Raw genomic sequence first — 25170 nt, forward strand, 5'->3', positions numbered from 1 at the left:
TTATCACTACTTACTTTAGTGATGATTGAGGGTCTCAACGCCAGAATCTAAAGCTAGGTGGTGTAAGTAAGGCATGCTCTAGTACCTGAGGGAAATTTGATGATAGTAACGGCTATATCGCTATATATATCGGAGCTTAAAATTTTGCCTCACATCAAAACAGAGGGAAACCCTCGCAAAATTTTTTTTAGGTCAGCGGAGTTTTCAAGCGATTTGATTGGCTCTGGAGTTGAAAGAGAAAAGGTCTACAACTAGTTGACTTTCTGTTGATATGCCATATAATATGATATTGTCCCTTGTAAAAAAAAGCCTGTAATTAAATAGAAACAATTTAAGTGTTTATTTATAACCAAATTAAAATGCAATCATTTGTGTAATGAAATAGCCATCCAAATGCAACTTGATTGACAACCGGAATGCATCAAATATCATTCATTCGAATTCATGCTATTTGAATGTACCAATAAGGCGCTCAAATGTGCATCAAAACACCAATTAAACATACTAAACTAAAGATGCATACTTATCCTCCCGCATATCGTGTGAATGAATCACTTCTGATCACAATGTATTCAACCACATCCATCATGATGGTCGTAATAAGTAATGTTGTATTCACACATATACCTGTTCCTGAATCACAGTATCGTAGATTGAATTTAGTAATAAACTATGCACCTATGGAGTATATGTAAATAAACTGTATCAACATGTAAACGATAGCCATGATAGTCACATGTGCTAAGTTTCAGTAAGCTATTCTCTATATGTCAAAAGATAGCAGATAAGGAATGTAAGTGATTAACGTTGCCAAGAGCAACTAAAGATATTTAGACTGATCATCTATATCTGAAATACTGTAGGGGGAAAAACTGTCCCGTTCGTTCAAATAATCTTGAATTTTACCCAGTATATTGCCAAAACTCAGAAAACAAAGCTACCCCATACTGCGTTCGATAGAACAGCTTATAAAGATTACAGCAACATAAAAACCTTATGGCTGGACTATATTTTAATCCCAGTATAACCAGCTAAAGTGAGACGTAGCAAAAATATTAGGTGGGTAATTCTAGACGATATAAAGTGGTTGATATCTTTACTTCCAATAAACGTATCGAAGAAATCTAAAAAACTACCCGCGGTATGCTCAGGATATCTAATATTCTAGGAGCATTCTAAAAGTATAAAAGAAGCTAGTTTTTTCATGTTTTTTTCTTTATTTCTTTGCTTTCTTATTTTTTTTCAAAACTTTCATTATGCCTGCTCGTTTAACACAAGATTTGCGCAACACTCTCCAATCTTTGCTCCAACGTGGTCTTTCGTTCTCAAAGATAAGAAATTTGTATCCAGGAGTGGGTAATTCTACTCTTACAAGACTCAGAAAACTATATTGCCCTGACCCAGCTAGACCTCTTGGCGGAAGACCGAAAAAACTTGGTGCTGAAACTATGTCCCTAGTGTCAAGAGGACTTCGATCAGGTGCTTTAGATGATCCCCGAGTAGCACAAGAAAGTTTAAGATCGATGGGCCATGATATATCAATTAATGGCATCCGCAAGTCATTGAGACGAAATGGACTTAAATCTCGTAGAAAAGTAAAGACCAATTTTGTTAGCAAGACAAACAAGCGGCTTCGATTGGCGTGGGCTAAAAAGCATAGGCATCTTACTATTGCTGATTGGCATCGTTGGGTGTCTTCGGATGAAACAAGAATAAACCTTTGGGGCTCAGATGGTAATTCTTTTTACTGGACGAATGGTGGCCGAATCATGCAGTCGTATCAAGTCAAGTCTCAGTTGCAGGGAAATGACGGTGGGGTCATGTTCTGGAGTTGCATAACAGCGGAGGGGCCTGGTTATGGTACTACCATTATTGAAGACGCAATAAACTCGGGCTTGTATGTCGATATTTTGAAGACATCATTGAACGATACTCTTGAGCACTTTGGGAAGACACCATCTGATGTCCGATTTCAACAAGACAGAGCAACACCGCATACATCGGGCATTACTAAACAATGGTTCACCGAAAATGGGTTTAACCTAGACGAAATCATGGATTGGCCACCCCAAAGTCCCGATCTTAATCCCATTGAACATGTCTGGCATCTCCTAAAGCTTCGTCTTAATAAGTGTCCCACTAGGCCCTCAACAAAAGATGAATTAGAGCGGCGTATTAACATTCAGTGGTAAAAAATAACAGAAAAAGAGTGCCAGAAATATATTGATAGTATGCCTGCCCGAATCAAGGCTGTCATCAAGAGCAAAGGTGGTTCAACTCACTATTAATGATTTTATAATAAAATGTACATTTTTCTATATTTATTTTTTAACCAATAAAATCATTGGATTTTAGTTTTTGAAAAAGTTATAATTATGTATAGATAGCACTACTTTCTCTCATTCAAACGATATATATTTCGACTTTGTATACAAAGAAATGACCAAAAACTTGTGCAAAAAGACAAAATTTTAAACGAACGGGACAGTTTTTCCCCCTACAGTAATTACCATTTAGCACAAGTGAGGATTGACACTAGAACTTAGCATGAAAACATCATTCTAGACGGGTGGGTAAGCAATCCATAAATCATACATATAAATAGCAGTAGACATTCACCCTTCCCTTTTCTCTCCATCGGATTTTACTGAAATAAACTTATATCCATTCTCACGTACTTTCAGACATTTACAACAACTGTATTCCGTGCATTCGAGCAGATACATTACCTTGGAGCTTGGGGATCTGCGCAACATAAAATCAACACCAATCATGCTAAAATACTGTATAAGATTGTTTGTCTTTCTGGATATGTTGCTGGAAAAGGGAGAACTGAACATTGACGGCGACGTTGAAATAGAGCAAAAAGTTACATAGGCTGCAGACTGCCCTTTCAGAAGGTATCAGCCACCAAGAATGTGATCAATGCTGTATAAATAAAATCTATAAGGCAAAACATTACCAAGCTTGAATGCTTTCAGGCAATTATAACTTGAGATGTAGACCTTTATGAGCCACCAGAATGACGCCAAACAATTTTACTTGAGTAGTAGTAACTTTCTGGCACCTTTGCTCAACTTTTTGGGATAAAAAAAATCATGGCCAAAAATCGATCAAAAACCATGAGGGGTACTTCATTGTTTTTATCGAAAATCAAACGATCGCATTTTTGACCTTAAAAATGAAGACTTTTACTATCGTATATATTGAATCAAAATGTTTCTCTCAATACAAAGCAACTTCTGAAACCACTTTTATGAGGTTTTCATATGCAAAATTTTGACATTTTTGTTATATCAAATGTCATAGCAAGGTCTCACACTAAAGGTTTTAGGCTATTCTTAGGTCCTTTGGGTAAATCATGCTAATCATGATTTACAAATCAATTGTTGGGTAGATAGTAAACCTATTTGTATTATAGTTCATCATCATGCTGTAAACCCTAGCATAATGAAAAGCATATAAATGCATCCTTGGGATGCATTCTCAATAAAAGTGTAATTCTTTGGCAGATTCAATTTTACATTGTATTTTGACATAACACTTTTTTGAATCCCATAAATTTTTTACACTTACTACTATGAATAACGCAAACCCTACTACTGTTTCTGTTGGAGCTGGTGTTGGTCATCGCTCTGCATCGGGAGATGCAAGTTTTGGTTCTGGTTCATCTTTGTCGTCTCTACAAAATGAACATAGCAATGCATTGAGCAATGATGCTCTGCATAATGGTATTGATGCTTGTAGCGAAGACGCTCGCATTGATCAGGCATTGAGCGATGACGCTCTGTCAACTCTTGATAATGATACTATCATGAATGATAGTGGTGAGCTATTGGAATTTGATTTCGATAGTGAGATCCAACCCTTGGGAATGGATCATCAGGCTAGCATGGCCAGGGACATCAAGATGTTGAGGAGAAGGCTTTTTGAGGCTACAAGGCTGTCTATCACTATGCCTGAGGATGGCACGCTTGCATCCAATGCTGGGGCCCTGAAACGCCAATTGATCATGGCTAAGGAAAACTACGATTTGTTGTTTGATGATACTCCAATGCTCTCCCCATCTATGGCCTATTCCAATGCTGCTAATAGCATAGTACCTCCAGATACGCCATATATTCAATGGAAAGGACACAAGTTTAACAACAAGAAGTTTGTCTATCCTACCATGGATGCATGCCTTCAACAATTCCAGGATGTACTGGAGTCTCGTGGTGTGTCGATCGAAGCAAACTGGAAGAGAATTATTAAGCCGAAAATGTCCACGGGTATGTCTGCCTGGACAAGAGAAATCATACAAAAGTATCCCGAAATTACTTGGGGCCAGTTCAAGAGCAAGCTCAAGGTGAAATATAGCCCTTCGGAAGCAGAAGAAAGAAAAGCTGCACTCAATAAGCTAAAGACGCTTAAATTGGACAACTGTGACAATCTAGAAGACTTCATTGACAGGTTTAACTCCTTGAAGGACTTAGCGGGAGTCAAGGAAAATACGTCTCTTGTAGACTATCTGCTTCGTGGTCTGGATATCGACTTGTATGGACCGGTGTCTATGGGCATTTCACAAGCCCGTTCCAGGGGAAGCGACACTTTGGATTTTGCTATCTCACAGTTGCGCAGTGCCTACGATTTGTTGAGAAGAGATGATTATTATAGGCAGGAAAAGCAGAGAAAGGATGCTGAACTGAACAATAAGATCAAGGATGCGATCAAGGCACATCAGCGTGCTGAGGGCTCTGCTTCGTTGAGCAACAAGAAAACTCGTCGTGCTGGTCGCCGCCATGACAAGCAATCAAGAAAGAGGAATGATAGTCCTGGTGAAGTTCTTAAATGTTATGATTGTGGTTTCACACCATTTACGTATGCGCATAAGGCATTATGCAAGAAGAACCCCAAAAATATCAAAAAGATAACAAAGAAGAAGAGCAAGTTGATTGTGCCAAGACCTGCTTCCAATGATGATACTGATTCATCATCCTCTGATGAGGAAAGTGATCAAACTTTTGCTGTTGCCACAATTTCTACAAAGGACAAGCAAAAGGAGGAAGTCGTATCCATGGATACTGATAGTGAATGTAAGCATTTGAATAATGAATATTTCAAAAAGATGCCTAGTAATAACATGGACACTAATGGACTTCTTTATCTACCTGTGATATTAGAATCAAAGAGTGGTGTTAAGGTTAACACATGGTTTTTGTTGGACACTGGTTGTACATTTAGTGCAATCTCGCCCAAGTTACTTGATTTCATGCAATTAAATGTTGTAAATAAAAATGGTATTATTAAGCTGGCTCAAAGTAACACTGTTGTTAATCGTAAAGGACAAACTGAAGAGGAACTAAAGATCAATTATGGTTCCAAAGTTGTCTATTCCAAATTTGAAGTTTTTGACTTATTTGATGATGTCCATTGCGTGTTTGGCATGGATCTATTATATAAAGTTGGTATTACATTGGGTAATATTGCTGCAGATTGGTCTGATCGAATTGGATATGAGATTCCTGATATTGAACCCAATCCATACAAACCAAATGAGGATCCTTATGGATCTAAGGAAGAGCGTCAATTGATGATGAATGAACTACAGCCATTCATTGATGCAAACACTAGTATCAGCCCTAAAGCATATTGTAATTTGCCTGATAGCGAAATTAGATTGCCTATAAAGAAGGATACTCCACTTTCGGACACATGTCGAAGACAATTTCCAATTGCTGAAGCAATGCGACCTGTGATCCAAAAGCAAGTTGAGAAATGGCGTGAAAATGGTGTGATCAAACGAGCTAAACCTAATACACCTCATAACTCTCCCATTTTCACTGTACGCAAGAAGAACAGTGAGGGCGAATACACTGGTAAAGAGCACCGTGTAGTGATTGATTGTCGGTTGATTAATAATGCATTGGATCCAGAGAAGCTTGAACGTTTCCCATTGCCTTTGATAAGTGATTTACATCGTAAAATGTCGAAGCATTCCCTCTATACGGTAATCGACCTATCGCAATGTTTCCATGCATTTAAGGTAGCTAAGGCATCAAGACCTTATTTAACGTTTACCGACATGAATGGACTGACGTGGTCCTTCTCTCACTGCCCTTACGGATTAACTATGGTCTCATCTCATGCCCAGAAAATTCTTTCTAATTTGCTGGCTGATCTAAGTAATGTCTGTACACATTTCATCGACGATGTCACGATCCATACTGAAAACGACCTACAAAAGCATACAGAGGTTGTCAAAACAGTTATTGATCGTTTGACTAGAGCTAACTTACGTATCAACACGGAAAAGATGCATATTGCACAAAAGAGCATCTATATTTTGGGTTTCTGCCTATCTAGTAATGGACTAGCACTCGATCCACGAAAGGTTTCCAACGTATTGGATTGGGATCCTGTCGTAAAGAGTAGTCGTGAGCTGATGTCTCGCCTTGGATTGATCAATTTCTTTCGATCCAATTTACCTTGCTTGTCAAGATTGACAGCCCCACTAGATAAGCTTCGAAACGCACATGATATAACCAAAGTATGGAAGCCGGAACACACTGCATTGATGAAGCAGTTGCAGGAATTGTTAGTCAGCTCAGCAGTGTTGAGTGTGCCCAACTTGAATTATCCCATATGTGTTGTAACGGATAGCTCTGCATATGCAATTGGTGCTGCAATGTATCAAGTAATCAATAATAAAGTCAAGTATCTTGGTTTCATTGCACGCAGTTTGGGACCATCAGAGCAACGATGGGGAAGCTCCAAACGTGAATTAGCTGCTGTTGTGTACGCATTCAAAAAGTTCCATCAATGGTTGTATGGACGCCCATTTCATTTGTTTGTAGACAATCGCGGTATTTTGTTCTTACATACAAAACCTAAACTGGATAGAATGGTTGAGAACTACTATGATACTATCTTTGAAATGGATTTCGATATTACGTTTTGCAGTGGTATTAACAATATATTGGCGGATACGTTGTCGCGTCTTTTCTGGCCATACAATACGCTGGTGGAGAGTGGTAATACACGTTCCATCAAGGATCTCGACAGGGAGATATTGATTAAACAGGATATTGTTAAGCAAAAGGGTAATAAGAAGAGAAAGAATACTCATGATGATGAGGTAGTAGCAGCTACTAAGAACAAGAAGCAAAGAGTACTGAATGAAGAGGAAAAGGGGAAAAAAGATATCAAGGGAGCACAAGATAAGAACACAGTTTTATCATGTGAGTCTTCCAGCATCTCCAATTCCAGTAAAGTAATCATTCCAAATAAGACTTCTGATCTATTTAATAATTCTAAGTTGACAGCGTATGCGAATTCATTGAAAAGAAAGAATGAAGATTTTTACTTTTGCGTCAGTCATTTAGATGTTTATCAAACGCCTACAACTGATGAAGAGAAACAGAGCATATTAGAAAAATCTCATCTGCTAGGCCATTTCGGTATACATGCTATGGAGCAAGTAATACACCAAGATTTGAACATGCATTGGAAAGGGTTAAGAGAGGATATAACCCAGTACATCCGTAATTGCCACAAATGCAGACAGTTCAATCTAGCAAAGCATGTATATCATCCTCCAAAGCAAGAAGCGCCTGAAGGCATTATGGATCATGTTGTGTTTGATCTAGGTGGTTTCGATTGTACAACGCCTAGAGGCAACAATTTTATCCTTGTGGTATTGGATCTATTTTCACGTTTTATTGTACTGCGTGCTATTCCTGACAAGTCTGCTACGACTGTTGCAAAGGAATTAGTGTCCATATTTTCCCTGTTAGGCTACCCTAGGGTGGTAGGACATGATCGTGGAGCTGAATTTCACAATGTCCTGTTGGAAAAGATCCTGAAGCATGCAGGAGTGGAGAATAGAGCTAGTTTGGCCTTTACACCACAAGGCAACAGTTGCTGTGAAGCGGCAGTTAAGAATTGTAAGACAATCATCATGAAGATGTTGGAAGGTCGAAGTGAAGATTGGGATCTGTACCTGAATGGAACAGCCTTAAGCTTAAATGTTCACAGATCGAGATTACACGGAATGATGCCATTCGTAGTAATGTTCCACAGACTACCCAATGAGTTCAAGGATTATCGAGGAGATAAGCCTGTTCTTCATGAGAAAGAAATTGATGTGAAAGCATTCAAAGAGAAGCTAGATCTTATCGATAAAATCATTGTACCAGCAATCAGAGATCAGATAATGAAGACGCAAGATAAGGATAGTAAATACTTTAGAAAGAGACACAGAATCTTGGAAAATCCTTATCCTGTTGGATCTACTGTGATGATAAAGAATATTGAGAACAAGAACAGAAAGACGGATCCAAATTATGAAGGTCCATTTTACGTTCATGGTCATACTAGAAATGGAAGCTATATTCTTACTGATAGAACAAACTCGTTCTTAGCTAGAGATGTACCTACGCAGCAAATCAAGTTGATTAGCACAAGTGATACTAGAGACAATCCTTCAAATGCGTATGTCGTCGAAGCTATTATCAATCACAAAGGTAGCGCACCCAATTACAAGTATTTGGTAAAATGGAAAGGTTATAGTGAAGATTGGAATTCATGGGAACCTCCATCTATGTTTGATTCTCCTGATGTGGTCAAGCAGTACTGGGCGCGAGTAAATGCTAATAATAGCAAGACATCTAAGGGCAAGGCACCGAAAGCTCTGAGTACCCGAGAGATTGCTACGCGAGAGACTAAATCAAGAAATAAGCGCGAAAGGTTATTAGCTAAAGATGATGTATAATTGTTTGGTGAAAGGCTATACCTTTTCCTGTTCACAGTTCCTTTTGTCCCATCGGGTTTTGGATGTGTATAGGTTTTTAACGGTTGCCCTAATGATTAATTATCTATACCAATAATCTATACATAAGTTATATATGCAATTCATGTTTACTATACATAAGATTAATCAAGCAGTAACATGCACCAGATTGTCATATATTAATGATGGTTTTCTTTTTTTTTTTTTTTTCTTTTTTTGTTATGTCGGCCTATTATATACTATATGAACTACTACAACTACAATCTACTACAACAATGGTTATGTCCAAGTTTCGCATGTGTCTTATGCTGGTGTGGGGTGGTGTTATATCAAATGTCATAGCAAGGTCTCACACTAAAGGTTTTAGGCTATTCTTAGGTCCTTTGGGTAAATCATGCTAATCATGATTTACAAATCAATTGTTGGGTAGATAGTAAACCTATTTGTATTATAGTTCATCATCATGCTGTAAACCCTAGCATAATGAAAAGCATATAAATGCATCCTTGGGATGCATTCTCAATAAAAGTGTAATTCTTTGGCAGATTCAATTTTACATTGTATTTTGACATAACAATTTTGGCCAAAAACTTTATTTCACATTTTGCCAAATTGCTCAATACTTTCACTCAAAACACCCATTACAATTAGCACCACTGGAAGCGCCTAAAAAAGTACTCCAAGAATGTATTAGGAAGCATCGGGTGATCATCACAGTTCATATAGTCGAGTATTAAAAAATAGATTAAAGAGGTCGACAAAAGACAACATTTGGCCAATCCTGAACAGAAAAAATAAGCTGAGTTTGAATGAGTTTTGGCGGCGGCGGCAGGCGAAGCTGCTGCTGGCTGCCCTAAATGCCTTTCTAATGTTGACAAGGATGATGGCAAGGATGATCGCGATACTGATTAAATGGGAATCTTGGAATTGACAGGACAATTGCTTAGGCAGAATAACTTTTTTTTTCTTGAGAGTTTTTTCCCTATGAAGATGCCTTTTGCAATAACAATATCTCAAAAAAATCGCTACAGATCTCACGCAAGTCCTGCATTTACACCTGGCCAGCTTTATGTCGCCATATCAAGAGAAATATCAGTGAATGGATACCTTCCCTCCGACCCTGATATAGCCTTTTTGTTTGCTACTAAGTGATTGTTTAAAATCTACTTGATATGCCAGATTTTTAGTATCTCTGATTTGGAATATTTTCGTCGAGAGCCCGCAGGGCGATGCCGTCATCGAGAATAGCGAGATTGATCGGCTAACGTAGAAATATACAAAATCAGGAGCTTTTGCGGAATATAAAGTTTGTGATTCTATTCTTTTTGTCAAGATGTCAGTTTCAAATGGAGTAAATGTAAAGTTGATTCCCAATCAAGATATATATATCGTATTGTAGGTAGATTAGGCTTTTGAAATGCACTGGATCAGCTAACACGAACTTTGCATAATGTTTTTCTGTAGAATATATCTATTGCAAAGATATGTTAGGATATCACCCAAACCCAAGGTTTGCAAAAACGCCTCAGACCAGTGGCCCCTGAAAGGTCAGTGGCGACTCGATTAGGTTCTGCGACCATTGTTTTTCAAAACGTGGTCGCGTGAGTATGGAAATTCAACCACATTTGAAGGGCAGCGATTGCGCGGGCGATGACCTATCAAGATTAATCTAGTGTATTCAAATTATACAGTATCAAGGCTTCTTATATCAAGATCAATCGTGACCAGAAGTAGTCCCAAATGATAGCCATCAGCACAACCTCCCCAGCAGCGCATAAACCTACTGGAGCAGTGTCATCATCGTGTGTGATTAGACCTCCCTCTTGTGTACTAAATGTGTGGGATCGCATCTATATACCAACGTCATCCAAGATGTTTCTGATTTCTGCAAAACAAACACAAATGATACATGTACATTTCATTAAAAATGTTTTAGAGCGACCAACTCAAATGAACATTTAAGCAATTTCATCAGCCACAGAAAGCCTCTCCATTCTAATCCAAATAAGCTTTCCAATGAGAACCTTTGGGTGGCCATCTACTGTACATTTTGCCAAAAATGTTTGGCCAAAGCTTATTGCATTTGCCTTGTGCGACAACTCTAACGGAAAACTTTAGAACTCTAAAAAATTATTTCTCGTCGCACCACCTCTTTTCTTCTTCCTATTGTTCTGTGCAAAAGAAAAAAATGGCCACAGTAGCAATTAACGCAAGGAAATCACGGCCCCTTGGTTTGCTTGAGAAATATCAGCTCTCCAAGCAGTTAACCAAAGCGTATGGTAACATTACGTTGACAGCCGAGCTTGAACATCCTGTTCTTTATCACGACACCATGCTAGCTAATGATCAAGAAAAATTGTACCAGCACAGCTTTGCTCCAGCCCTCACGTGTTTGGTGCAAACACATCCCCATCTATCATTAACTGTGCGTGACAAGACAGAAAGCACAGCTCATTTCGTTCAGCTGGATACAATCAACCTGGCAGACAACGTGCAATTGACCGACATCGCATCATTGCAAGACCTCATTGCAGAGCAAACAGGCGCCGAATTCGATGTGGATACATTGCTTCCTCTTTGGCGTATAAAGATCATGCCTCAAACATCTACTAGTTGCATTGTTGTATTGGCTGTACATCACATCATTTTCGATGGCATGAGCTTGACGACTTTCTGGGGCGATTTCTTGAAGAAGCTGAATGCCAAGCAGGAATCTCAAATGGTTGACAAGGAGGAAGGCTTGATCATTCGTGTAAAGGAAGCAACAGTGCCTCTTCCTTATGAGGCATCAGGTGCTCCTTCTTTGTCCCTTACTTGGGATGTTGTTCCTGTTTTGTGCCATTCTTTGATTCCCAAGTTATTGCCGACTGCAATTGCTCGTTATGTCGATCCTGTGTCTTATGATGGTTGGAAAGGAGACTTTGCTGCAATTGATGGCGAGGCACACAATACGGATGTGCGATTGATCTCTGTGCCTTGTGACATTTGGAAACCCATCATGAATGAGTGCAAGCGTCAAGGCATCTCCGTTCATGCCATCTTGTTCATGGCCCTAATGTTGACATGGAAACGCTTGTATCCTGACCAAACAACCGAAGCGTCTACTCCGATCAATTGCCGTGGATTGTGCAACCCACCTGTTCCTAACAACCAGATAGGCAACTTTGTAGGTGCTTACACGAGTATTTGGACAGGAAAGCAATTACAACAAGACATTTGGTTATTGGCTAAAAAGTACCACAATGATTTGAACAAAAACAAGATAGATGGAGCCAAGCAACCATTGTTTCTCAAGTACCTGCCTGAATTCCCGGCATCCTACTGTGATTTCTGGTATGATAAGAGAAAGAACTCTGCAATGGGTAGAGCAGGTGGCATCGAGTTATCTGATCTGGGAAGATTTTCATGTCCTTCTCAGCAAGACACCGCTTGGAAAGTCAAGCAAATGTATTTCTGCCAGAGCGCCCAGACATTTACCAATGCATTTCACTTGAACTCAGTGACCACAAATGACACCTTGTTCTGTACTGTATCTTGGCAAAAGGGCTCACTAGATACTGCTAAGATCAACAAATTTCATGATACCTTTATTGGCATTTTAAAGAATCTTCCTTTGAAAGAATTAATAAATTAATGTTGTACTATTACAACGCACCCTTTTATATATATTTTTTGTGCCGGAGACCGTAAAAATGGCTAAAAATTCTTGTTGGGAGTATTCTCCCTTTTTCTTTTCTTTTACATAACTTTTTCTTGTTTAATATAATATAATATAGCACAATGCAAACCATTAAATGTGTTGTCGTTGGTGATGGTGCCGTTGGTAAAGTAAGTTTTCTATCACTCATTGCTCTCGTTTGCAAGAAATTTGTCCTTGATTGCTGAATCTCATTTCCAATAGACATGTCTTTTGATATCATACACAACCAACAAATTTCCTTCTGAATATGTTCCTACTGTAGGGCGAGATAATAATGACACATATACACACATGCACGCGTATTTATTTCATGTATTTCGAACCTAGGTTTTTGATAATTACGCTGTTACTGTGATGATTGGAGAAGAACCCTACACATTGGGTTTATTTGATACCGCAGGTCAAGAAGATTACGATCGTCTGCGTCCTTTATCCTACCCTCAGACGGATGTTTTCCTTGTCTGTTTCTCAGTAACCTCACCTGCATCCTTTGAAAATGTAAAAGAAAAGTGGTTCCCTGAAGTTCACCATCATTGTCCTGGTGTACCTTGTTTGATTGTAGGCACACAAATCGATTTACGTCAAGATCCTGCCGTTTTGGAGAAACTCACAAGACAAAAGCAAAGACCCATCGCCTTTGATGCTGGTGAGAGATTGGCTCGTGAATTAGGTGCTGTTAAATACGTTGAATGCTCTGCACTGACACAAAAGGGTTTAAAAAATGTATTTGACGAAGCTATTGTTGCTGCACTAGAGCCTCCTGTCAAGAAGAAGTCAAAGAAATGTAGCATCTTGTAATTGGAAAGATTAAAAAAGGGAAAGAGAACGAGAAACACAGGAAGAGAACACATAGAGTGAAAGTATATGATGAAAAGAAGAAGGGGAGAGCAACTGCAATACTCTGTTGATGTCCTCTTTTCTTTTGGATCTTTTTTTTATCTCTTTTTACTTTTTTTACTTCATTTAATATCTTTGATTAATAAAGCTCATATAAACATCTCAGTAGTAGCAAATGTGCACATACACATCAGGGTGCTCTCCAATTTAGAAACATTGTAAACAACCTCATTATCTTTGAATTCACATTTCCACGTGTAACATGAGTGAATACGATATTTCATCATCATCGCTCTTGGAAACAACCAACTGTAATTTGGTACCATATGGCCTGTCTTGCCTCTGATACGTGCTCTGGTTCGAGTATTTCAAAGATGCATTACAGGAGTTGATCGTTGCCATGGCAACATATCACTGCATATACAGCAACATGCGGCAATCTAAACCGAAATCAAATCATCATTCGCTTGCATTCATCTGATGATGGCATCCCATACCATCCATAATCAAGAAGCACCACACATCTGGACTACCTTTTGTCCGAGCCGCAGGATCTGTAGCAGACTTTTTTCCATATAGCCTAGCTAAAATTTCTTCCCTTTCTTTTTCCTTCTCTCATTTTGTTTTCTTTCGAAATATCAAAGGGAAATATATATTCACATATACAAAATGGCATCATCAAGAGTTTATATTGGTCGACTTGCTCGTGATGCTACCAAGCGCGATCTTGAGCGTTTGTTCAAGAACTATGGTGACATTCGTGAAATCAATGTAAAGACTGGCTTTGGCTTTGTTGAATTCAGTGATGAAAGAGATGCCAAGGATGTTGTCTATGATTTCCACGGCAAAAGTTTCCTTGGTGAACGGTAACGGAACGAATGCAAATATGTCTAGATTAGCAGCTCATATCTCGTTGTAGTTTGATTGTCGAAATCGCTCGTGGTGCTCGTCGTAATGATGAAAGACGCAACAATGGCAATGACCGGTAAAAATGGAATTCTAATGTGGCACTGCCAAAAAAAAAAGGCTAATTTTGACATGATGGATAGTCGTCGCTCTCATTACAGATTGATCGTTGAGAACATTGCTTCTGGAACAAACTGGCAGGTACGCATCGTTTCTTCTTCCCAAAGAAGCCCATCATACACATAAACATTATCCCCTCCTCTCTGTCTTTGTCTGTTACTGGATTCTCATCATGCCGCTGGCTTTGTCCTTCTTCTTTTTCTTCTACTATTTCGGAAATTACCACTCCATAGGATCTCAAGGATATGATGCGCAAAGCTGGTGAGGTTACTTTTGCTGACATTTCTCGTGATCGTCCTACCGAAGGGTAAATTAGATACCACTAACATTTTGATCTAATATCTATACAAGAAAAGCAACATTTAGAAACTAATTACCCTTTTCACGCTAGTATTGTTGAATTTGCCGTTCGTGATGATATGGAATATGCTTTGAAAAAGTTGAATGATCGTGAATTGAACGGTCAGCGTGTTACTCTTCGCGAGGTATGTGTTTTACAGTGGATTTGTGCGGTTCAATGGATGGCGTCTAATTTGTACATGTTTGCAGGATACTGGCCGTAATGATAGAAGCAGTGGTCGCTCTTCTGCTCGTCGCTCTCGTTCGCAATCCAAGTCTCGCTCTCGCAGCCCTCCTCGCCGCCGCAGACGCTCTCCCTCTGAGTCTCGTAGCCGTAGTCCTCCTCGTCGTAGAAGACGTTCTCCCTCTCAATCTCGCTCTCGCTCTGCCTCCAGATCCAGATCTCCTCCTCGCAAGAGAGAGAAGCGTGATTCCTCTGATCGTGAAGATAGCCGTGACAGAAGAAGAAACAAGTCTGAATCAAGATCCAGATCTCGTTCTCCTGCCAAGTCTGCTGGTTCCGCTCAGTCCCCTGCTAGATCTCCTGCTCAATCTCCCGCTCGTAGTGAGGGAAGGTAAGTTGGTATGATATGTTAACGCAGAGCTAGATTACTCACAAATGATGATTGCAGTGCTCCTAGAGAAGATTAAGCTTTGTGTACAAGAAACAGATTCAAAACTCTCAAACAATATTTACATAAAAATCTCTTTCCATCACTTTTATTGTCCAACATCAAAAAAAACCTTAAAAAATAAAAACTCGACCTTTCTTCAGCTGGAAAAATGTTTTCGAATTACTTGAATCGACTGTAAAAAACAATTTGACTGAATCTGCATGTTTATTGTACAACTGACAGATTGAGATGTAGTTACCCGTTTCAGTCGTTGAAATTGATCGCAAAGACAGCCACCGCATCTGCTAACAGCGTTATTAAGTCATCACCCCTGGCAAAAAAGGATGCAGTATCAACAGTGGAATCCGTCCTGACAAGCATCGACAAATCTGCCATCGACTTCACTGTGAAAAGAAAGACATCTAGTATACCCGATGCAGGTTTGTGGGTACACTTTACTAGATAAGCAGCGTACTGATGATGGGAATCTCAAAGGCTTAGGCGTCTATCTACATGGTTCTACTCAACAGAAGGGATCCATCGTTTGCTTCTATCCAGGAGCACTGTATATGCCATCAGAACCTATTCTGTTTGTCAGCATTGCGAATCAATACATTCTCAAATGTGTTGATGGTATCTATGTCGATGGTAAACCAAAAGGATTGTCGAAAAAAGTGTACAAATCACTGTACAGAAGAGAAAACTGGCCAGGAGCAATACAAGTTAGCGATTGGACATGGATGAGTGAGGATGATACAAGACTGAGGTACTACAAGCAACTGCCATGCAGTTTAGATGGCTAATATGTATACTATCAGCAACCCTCTAGCTATAGGACAATATGTAAACAACGGCACACCAACACATAAAGCAAATGGTACAGTCAATGGGTGAAAATTTTATAGCTCTTTCTTATACATGTATATAGTTTGCTATCAAGAAATAGACCTTCCGCCTACATTTCCACACAAACTGAGGCGACTCATACCTAACATGTATTGGGATGCTTGCCACAATCCATTATCAAGAGAAATGCGAGTGGTGGCTCTAGTAGCTTTACGAGATATTCAAGATGGCGAAGAATTGCTCTCTACATATATGGATGTTGTCTAAAGAAGCTCTATATACTATTCAATTTTAACTCTCTTTTTCTTGAAACATTCAAATGATAGTACTGAAAGTCGAATAAATCAGACCTGTCGAATTCCATCCAGCTGATTCATCCCGTATGTGTAAATGAATGCTAAAGAGCTAATGTAGCTGTAACCTGAACGCTGTAGTCTAAGCTTCTGATACTGGATTTAACAAAAAAAAATATCTTTGCACGTCTATATAGCGTAAGTGAGTTGCAGTTCTCTAGATCTGCTGTCTTGCTCCATGAATGACTGATACTGTGGCAAAAATGACCAATTATGGAAGAGAGAGCATACTAGACAATGCTGCGAAAGCTGCAGCGGTTACATCCAATGTACTAGCTGATATTGTACACTGAGATTTAGTCTGAATTGATTCCATTTCCAAAAGAGATGCCAGTAAACCTAGCAGCATGTGCTTAGATGTACTGAGATGAATCACGCTGCTTATTAAACGCACTGAATCACGACTTTGACCAGCGTGGTACCTTTTAGCTCTGTTTTGCTGTATCAAGAAGTGTCCCTAGTTGTAATATTTAGAAAGATCAGCCACTTTATATCCTTTCTGTTCTTAGATAACGGAAAACGCACCTATTTAAGAGCGTGCTTGATTTCGAACATTCACATTCATCCTTTTTTATCATATTGAGAGCAGACTTTTCAAAAAAGACCTAAAGTCTATCTTCTGTCTACTCATGATTAATTCAAGTCGTTTCGCACTAAAGAATATACTAAAGCTACATAAAAGCTCACAGCGACTACAAAGATATGGAGTAGGTGATGGTTGTCCTGACACATGAATTTTGTCTCACTGTCTTTAACTTGACATAGCTTGCACAACTTTCGGTATGATGCACATGCCGTTTATTATACGCATAGCTAAATGAACAGCTTCACGTACCTGCAGAGCAACTCCCCATCTTCCTCAGTTCTTGTCACGGAAAAGCAAAACAATAGTATTTTGATGACATTAAACAGACCCAAAAGCTTCAATGCTGTCAATGCAGAGATGGTTTCCATAATCTACTCTAATTTAAAGGCTATTGAAACAAGTCCTGATGCGATAGATATGGTCATCCTCAAGGGTGCTGGAAAAGCTTTTTCGTCAGGTGGAGATGTCAAAAGTATGTATGCAAAGACAAAGATGTTGATTTCCAGTATATTGATGTTAAACAGCTTTTCTTAATGGCATGCAACTACCTGAAAAATTTGAGGATTTGAACACGCTGCTAGACAATACGTACAAATCGCTATTCAGACTTTCAACGTTGAAGGTATCTACTGTATCCTTGATGAACGGGCTCACAGGTAAGATGCATTAGAATTCAAGAGATGTTTCCAAACTGACATGGAAGATAACTATAGTTGGACTCGGTGCTGGTTTTGGTTATTGCACAGATTTCAGAATCGCAACTGAAAATACATTGCTGCTTATGCCAGAGACAACAATTGGACATTTCTGTGATGTATCAAGCAGTTATTATTTATCCCGTTTACGAGGCTACTATGGTAGATATCTAACATTGTGTGCCGAGAGAGTCAAAACAGAGGATCTTTTGTAAGTACAAGGTTGTGCAGACACTATAAGATTCAACTTTTCATACTACCTTACTAGACACGCAGGAATCATCACCCATTTTGTTCCCTCCAATAGACTTGACTCTATGGTGAGTCAATTGACAGGTTTGCAATCTCCAAACTCAAGCGCTATCAATCAAGAAATCAGCAATTTTACAGAGGACTTACCTACTGAGGTTCGACTCACCACAACCCCAGATATTTCGCAATTAGAGAAACAAACTATTATAGAAAATTGCTTCAAATATGATACTGTTGAAGAGATTATCAGTGCACTCGAGTTGGAAGGATCGAAATTTGCATTGCATTGCAAAAACAAGATACTATCGGCGTCACCAACAGCCGTCAAAATTACTCTGGAGCTGCTTTGCAGAGCATCAACCTTGTCTTTGGCTGAATGTCTCGTATTAGAACGCCAATTATGGGTCACTGATATAGTAAGTGCCTTGTCAAATGTAACATAAAGACCCTAAAGTTCTCTCTCTGTAGGGTACGCATGATTTTGTGGAAGGATGCCAATCAATGTTGGAAAAGAGACCTCCTAGATGGTGTCCACAGCAACTACAAAACTGCCAAGCACATTTAGAACGTTTTGAGCAAGCAAAATCCATTGCACCGCTTGATCTGAGGGTCTGATGCACAGAATAATTCCAACTAAATAAAATAGACACTGTTATCAATATACCTTAGCAAATATATGTAGGATACACAGCCAAACTTGACAACTCTCAAGCCTTAATATCTTGGCATGTGGACCTTTCTGAGCCACTGGAATGATGCCAAACAATTGTATTCGAATAGCAGTAAATTTCTAACAACTTTGCTCAACGTTTTAAGGACCCAAAAACATGGCCAGAAAATCGACTCCTAACCATGAGGTACCCCTCATAGTTTCCATTGAAAATCAAACGATCGCTTTTTTCACCTTGAAGATGAAGACTTTTACTAAGGTATATATTAATTCAAAACGTTTCTCTCGATCCAAAGCAACCTCTGAAACTATTCTTATGAGGCTTACATATACAAAATCTAAATATTTTTGCTAAAGCCGTCATTTCGTATTTTACTGAATTGCTCAAAATTTTTGTTCAAAACGCCCATTACAATTAGCACCACTGGAAGCGCATAAAAAAGTACTACAAGAATGCATTAGGAAGTACCGACTAATCATCACATTTTATATAGTCGAATCTTTCAAAATAATTCAAAGAAGTCGAAAAAGGGCAAAATTTGGCCAATTCTGAACAAAAACATGTATTGTTCAGGAATAAAGGGACCACTATAATATGTAGGAAGAAGAAAGACTGACGTTTATTGATGTGGATGCTTGGATCTTTATACCATTGATATGGTGTTACACGACATCCCACCGCTGTGATAAGATATAGAATTTAAATAAGGACTATGATATAAATGTATGAATGAAAATCGCGTTAAAAAACCTAATATAGGAAAAAGCTTGATGATAGGTAGAAGTTGATCAGTGAGATGGTTTCAGAAAAGACACATGGGTGTTTTTGTGTTTTTGACCTGTGGCATCATTGATTACATCGTATCTTGTGGTGGACAGGACCTTCTGTATTGTGCAAGGACCTATCCAATCTACTTGTAGTTTTCTTGGATTGTTGCGAGTGGAAATACGATTGTTGAAAATGTATACTTTGTCATTGATTTCAAATTGTGGTGTTAGTTTTTGATTATCATATATTTTCTCCAAATGTTTGTGTACATGTTCAAATGTAACTTGAAGCTTGATTTGTAACTGTTTCGCGAAGTGTGATTCCGGGGTGTCTTGTTCATTGTATGAATCCGGTAATTTCTCTGGTATTATCGTTGATAATGGTGTGCGTGCTGTGCGCCCGTGGACCAACTCAAATGGGGACGTCTTGATAGAATGGTGATACATATTGTTGTATACAAATCGAATTATCCTCAAGTTGCTGCTCCATCTTGTAGAAATCTGGTTGATATCCGTGTATGATAAAATCATTGTTCGTAGTGTTTTCATGAATCGTTCCACTATCCCGTTGGATGATGGATGATACGGCGGTGTGTATACGATGTTGATGTCTACATATCTTGCTACTTGCTGGGTGAATTGTGATCCAAGGCTGTTTCCGTTATCACACATGATCTCGTTGGGAACGCCATGTCGCAATATAAACTGAGTGTACATGATGGAAGCCAATTCTTGAGATGCTGTAGACCTGGTAGGATATAGTTCTACGTATTTTGTGAATGTGTCTATAACCACCAACACGTATTGATGTCCCGCGCTTGACGTTGGCAGAGGACCAAAGTAGTCGATTGCGACCTTGATGAACGGAGCTGTTCCATGGGTAGTGGTCATATTATGCTTAGTAGCAACATGTCCCTTGATTCTTTGACAAATTTGACACTTCTGAATATAGGCATTGATATCATGAGTCATGTTGGTCCAGTACAAGTGCGCTTTTACCAAGGAAGCCTTGGTCTTGGCGATACCGCCATGTCCTGCAAACTTGGAGTCATGATGTTTGCTGATCAGATTCGCTACCAGATGGCTAGGTACCATTATGTACATGTCTGTGGCTATGGTCTTGTGCTGTTTGTTTTCTACCTTGTATAGTATGCCATCGACGACTTTATGCTTGGAGTACTTGACATTCGTGTTGTTAAAGTATGGTCGTAACATGGGATCCAGTCTTTGTTCCTTGGCCCAATCGATGTCCGGATGATGAGAGGCAATTGCATGAATCGCAGCACGAGATAGTGTATCCGCAGCATGGTTCACCTTTCCAGGTATGTATATGACCTTGAAATCATAAGCCTGTAGAAAGAGGCACCATCGCCAAAGTCTGGGTTGTTTGTCCGCATCGGTATTAAGAAGCCACTGGAGGGATGAATGGTCAGTGAATACGGTAAATTGGTTGCATTCAAGATACATTCTAAATTTCTTAACCCCAAAGATGATGGCTAAAGCTTCCAATTCACGGATGGAGTAGTTTTTTTCAAACTTGGTGACACTGCGGGATGCGAAGGAGAGAGGGTAAGGTGTGTCATCGTACCGTTGGCAGAGTATGACAGCAATGCCTGCTGAGGTGGCAGCATCGCAATGAAGCTCGAATGGAAGTTTGAAATTGGGTTGTTTCAAGTAAGGTAATGCAGCGAGAGACCTTTTGAGTTCTTGAAACGCGTGCTCCTGTTCGGATTCCCAAGCGAATGGTACATCTTTGATCTTCAAGCGTCGAATTGGTTCCACCATTACTTGATACTTGGATATAAACTTGGAATACACTCCTGCCATGCCGAGTAACCTTTCAACCTCTTTTATATTTGTGGGAGCCCGTAGATTAGTGATAGGTGTAACTTTATCCATGTCAGCATGGACACCCTGATCAGAGACAATGAAACCTAAGAAATTGATTTGATTTAGCCCAAATTGGCACTTTTCAATGTTGATGGTCAAATTGGCTTCCCTCAGTCTCGTTAGGAGTTTGCGTAACTGGAGCACATGATTGTCAAAGGTATCAGAGAACAGTATGGTGTCGTCTTGATAAGCGATAGCAGTTCTGTATCTCATGTCCCCGAGTACCTGATCCATTAATAATTGAAAGTGTGCTGGGGCATTTTTCATCCCCATGGCCATCGTGTTAAAAACATATGTAGAGTTAGGTGTTACCAGGGCACTCTTGGGCTTGTCAGCAGCAGCAATGGGAATTTGAAAATAGCCTGACAGGAGATCTATTTTTGAAAAATATTTTGCGTTGCCCAGAGACTGCAGTGCATGATGGAGGTTGATAAACGGATACTTGATAGTCTTTGTGATCGCATTTAGTTTGACGTAGTTTCCGCATATGCGAAGAGAGCCGTTTGGCTTAGGGACCGCTGTTACTGGGAAGCCCCAATCCGTGAAGTTGACTTTGCTGACAATTCCATTGCGTTCCAGTTCAGAGAGCTTGGCGTCGATCTTCGATTGTATGTCAGGATGGTAATGTCTTGGTCGAATGTAAATGGGAGGATGGTCTCCCGTGTCGATGGTGAATTCCATTTTGGTAGTAACTGAGGGCTTGTCCGAGTCTTTGCGTAATAATTCTTTGAACTCTTGTAATACATCTTGTATCCGAGCATCTTGGGAATCGGTTAATTGGATGTTACAACGCCTCGTAGCTGTGGTCTCGTAATGTAAGTTTATAAGATGATTGTCAGTTTGTAGTGTGAACATTTTGAGTTTAGTATTCATATTGACCTGAAATCTGCACATGAAATCCCAGCCGATGATAGCCTGACGAGCCAAACCGCGTATAACATGAAATTTCGTTTCGTAACCAAAAAGATTCAATTTAGTAATACCCATCGTTTGTGCTGTACGATTGTTCACGTCTGTGTAACTGATGATCTGATTGTTGTCTATTGTCAACTGCAGTGTAACGCATGTGTCATAATCCATGGCAGTGATAGCAGAACCTGTGTCCCATAATGCATGAATAGTGTGATCTCCAATGACGATTTTAGTTGTGGGAGTGAAACTGTCATGTTGAGTGGTTCGAATAGCATGCATGGAAGTAGCACGAATGTGATTAAGAGGAACCGGGGACCCCAATTCCATTAATCCTGAGTCATCCTCTGGGTGTTCAATAGTGTCTGTCTGATGCACAGAGGATGCCTGTGTGGGACATTCGTAATTTCGATGTTCGCCGAAGCAGTGACCGCAGACAGGATGTCCTTGTTTGTTGTATAATCGAGGTACAGGATCCGGAGGAAATCGTGAACGAGGTTTGGAATTGAATGACTTTTTGCTATTTCTGAATGGTCTTTTAGTACTTTTGTCTTTGTACGAGTTTGAGCTATTAACATAATCAACTTCCATTGGGTCATCCATCGTGGATTGAGTGTGGGATCCCGATAAGTGTGCTTGTTCATCAGTATTATCATTGAGCCTAGCCTTGTGTTCAAAATCGATGGCCTTCGTGATAACTTCTTGCACCGTTGTGACCTTAGCGAGTTCTACATACGCTGTTAATGTAGCACGTAATCCTCTGTCGTGTAGCGATTGAGTAAATAAAGATATTTGATGAGCATCCGAGATATGATTATCCGGCAGCAGACTTAGCAAATGTTTCCATTTAGCACTATGTAGTTTGATGGACTCCTGCTTGGGTTGTTGACATCGCTTCAAATTGGACTTGAACTCTCGATATTCCTCGTCGGCAGGACGACCAAATTGTAACAGCATTTGTTCAGTTACGTTGGCCCAGTTTTGTCTGACTGAGGAAGGTAAGGTAGGTAACCAGTTTTTGATGACGGGAGGCATGAAGCGACCTAGTTGGACGGTACAGATATCCATGTTTTCAATGCCTACGAAATTTGCCTGTAATTCAAATTCTTTGATGTAGGTACGTAAGCTAGAATGCAATTCATACCGTGGCATGTCAATAGACTTGACCTTTTCAAGGTTCATGTATTGGATGAACTCCTTGGTGTTGGAATCGGCCATGTTAACGGACTGTGGGGTGGTGTGATAAGATGATGTGATAGACGAGGTACTGTTTGTTGTGGTGTAAACCTTTCGAAGGGATGCGATAAATTTTACTTGCTGCGTGAAGTAGTTTTTTGGTTCTGTTGTTCGGGCCTGTTTGCGAGTAGGTGATTGCAGCTGTGTGCTGGAGCGATGTTTTGTGATCTTGCGATATGTGTGATCTTGCGATATGTGTGATTTGGTGTAGTCGAGTGTGAGCCTTTGATATATCTAGTGGTTTCCGGGTTCGAGAATTCAGTTAGGGAGCCTCACCATGTATTGTTCAGGAATAAAGGGACCACTATAATATGTAGGAAGAAGAAAGACTGACGTTTATTGATGTGGATGCTTGGATCTTTATACCATTGATATGGTGTTACACGACAAACAATGCACTGAGTTTGAATCAGTTTTAGCGGGCATCACTGCTGCTGGCTGCCTCAGATGCCTCTGATGATGACAATAATGATTATGGTGCTGATTAAATGGGAATCATGTATTTGAAAGAACTATTGCTTAACTTGAATAATTTCTCTTGGTATTTGAGTATCATAGTATAATAAATGTTCAGTCCCTAGACACTTTTACAATCCTAATATGGAAACTGAGTTCCAGACATCTGTTAGGCCTGGCTCATATATGATTAATGATTTTACAATCAATCAACAAAAACCACTTTTATTTTTACCATCTTTCCTCTGCTCAATGCTGCCAACGTTTTCTTTGAGCGACAATTCAGAGTTTCAGAGATTTAGTCAACGGCTGCGATCGAGACAACAAAACGAACGTACTCGACCATTGAGAAGATCACTTCGTAATAGAAACCTAAGTAACATATTGTTTGATATACTAAAGAACGTTGAATTATTTATTTTGTTTCAAAGTTGATATTGTTGATAATACCCAGTTTAACAAAACTGACCCTCTATTTGAGAGAAATGTTGATTACGATCCAAATTCTCCTACTTACTACAGACATGTTATGCAGCCTATGAATCGTCAATGTCCAGACTAACGTTATTAAATATAAAATGCAAGAAAATAGCATAATTAACGGTAGTGCTATAGTTTGTCACCCACTTTCCATACGCTTCAAAAGCATTTATTACTGCATTGCCTTCATGATGAAAAGGTCATTGAGTTTGCCAGCCAGCCCCACAAGCCAAAATTAATTCAAACCCAGAATCATAGTCTGTTCCAGATTGGACAAATTTTGATGATTCTGGACTCGATCGAGCTATTTTTGCAGATTCGACTAAGTGAAGTATGATAATCACCCTGTGCTTCTTTAAGCTTTCCTGGAGTACTTTTCAAGGCGCTTCCAATGGTACCAAGTTATATAGATGATTTGAATAAACTTATCAAATGATTTGTAAAAATATGAAAAGAGGTTTCTGGCCAAAATGTCGAAATTTTACATATCAAAGTCCCACAAAGATAATTTCAGAGGTTGCTTTGGATTGATAGAAACATTTTGATTTGATATATACCATAGTAAAAGTCTTCATTATCAAGGTAAAAAATGCGATCGTTTGATTTTCGATGAAAGCCATGAGGGGTACCTCATGCTTTTTGATCGATTTTTGTCCATTTTTTTTTGGTCCCCAGAAAGTTGAACAAAGGTGTCAGGAACTAACTGCCAGATGAGAGCAACTGTTTGGTGCTATTCTAACAAC

At 39.4% G+C, this 25170-nt stretch overlaps 7 protein-coding genes across 7 annotated transcripts; 6 read left to right on the forward strand and 1 right to left on the reverse strand.

Annotated features, from left to right (window-relative positions):
- Window positions 1-1256: 1256 nt before the first annotated feature.
- On the forward strand, window positions 1257-2192 carry ATC70_009706 (uncharacterized protein; the record flags this gene model as incomplete). Its single annotated transcript, XM_064828934.1, has 1 exon — window positions 1257-2192. One exon carries the CDS (start codon window positions 1257-1259, stop codon window positions 2190-2192), a length of 936 nt encoding a protein of 311 aa, XP_064686136.1.
- A 1388-nt stretch (window positions 2193-3580) lies between these two features.
- Window positions 3581-8752, forward strand: ATC70_009707 (uncharacterized protein; the record flags this gene model as incomplete). Its single annotated transcript, XM_064828935.1, has 1 exon — window positions 3581-8752. One exon carries the CDS (start codon window positions 3581-3583, stop codon window positions 8750-8752), a length of 5172 nt encoding a protein of 1723 aa, XP_064686137.1.
- Window positions 8753-10958: 2206 nt separating this feature from the next.
- Window positions 10959-12404, forward strand: ATC70_009708 (uncharacterized protein; the record flags this gene model as incomplete). The annotated part of the gene is made up of 1 exon (XM_064828936.1): window positions 10959-12404. The coding sequence occupies one exon, from the start codon at window positions 10959-10961 to the stop codon at window positions 12402-12404; it is 1446 nt and encodes a 481-aa protein (XP_064686138.1).
- Window positions 12405-12550: 146 nt separating this feature from the next.
- ERG6_3 (Delta(24)-sterol C-methyltransferase) lies at window positions 12551-13268 on the forward strand (the record flags this gene model as incomplete). Its single annotated transcript, XM_064828937.1, has 3 exons — window positions 12551-12598; window positions 12672-12728; window positions 12798-13268. 3 exons carry the CDS (start codon window positions 12551-12553, stop codon window positions 13266-13268), a joined length of 576 nt encoding a protein of 191 aa, XP_064686139.1.
- Window positions 13269-13976: 708 nt separating this feature from the next.
- On the forward strand, window positions 13977-15323 carry MVP1_3 (Sorting nexin mvp1; the record flags this gene model as incomplete). Its single annotated transcript, XM_064828938.1, has 7 exons — window positions 13977-14173; window positions 14227-14292; window positions 14357-14414; window positions 14567-14640; window positions 14725-14818; window positions 14883-15247; window positions 15305-15323. The coding sequence occupies 7 exons, from the start codon at window positions 13977-13979 to the stop codon at window positions 15321-15323; spliced, it is 873 nt and encodes a 290-aa protein (XP_064686140.1).
- A 1791-nt stretch (window positions 15324-17114) lies between these two features.
- ATC70_009711 (uncharacterized protein) lies at window positions 17115-18633 on the forward strand (the record flags this gene model as incomplete). Its single annotated transcript, XM_064828939.1, has 7 exons — window positions 17115-17192; window positions 17251-17265; window positions 17327-17543; window positions 17596-17727; window positions 17785-17977; window positions 18035-18434; window positions 18487-18633. The coding sequence occupies 7 exons, from the start codon at window positions 17115-17117 to the stop codon at window positions 18631-18633; spliced, it is 1182 nt and encodes a 393-aa protein (XP_064686141.1).
- Window positions 18634-19477: 844 nt separating this feature from the next.
- On the reverse strand, window positions 19478-23473 carry ATC70_009712 (uncharacterized protein; the record flags this gene model as incomplete). Its single annotated transcript, XM_064828940.1, has 1 exon — window positions 19478-23473. One exon carries the CDS (start codon window positions 23471-23473, stop codon window positions 19478-19480), a length of 3996 nt encoding a protein of 1331 aa, XP_064686142.1.
- Window positions 23474-25170: the final 1697 nt, after the last annotated feature.

The sequence above is a fragment of the Mucor velutinosus genome (assembly GCF_035048745.1).
Source record: "Mucor velutinosus strain NIH1002 chromosome Unknown tig00001563, whole genome shotgun sequence".
Classification (NCBI taxonomy): Eukaryota; Fungi; Mucoromycota; class Mucoromycetes; order Mucorales; family Mucoraceae; genus Mucor; species Mucor velutinosus.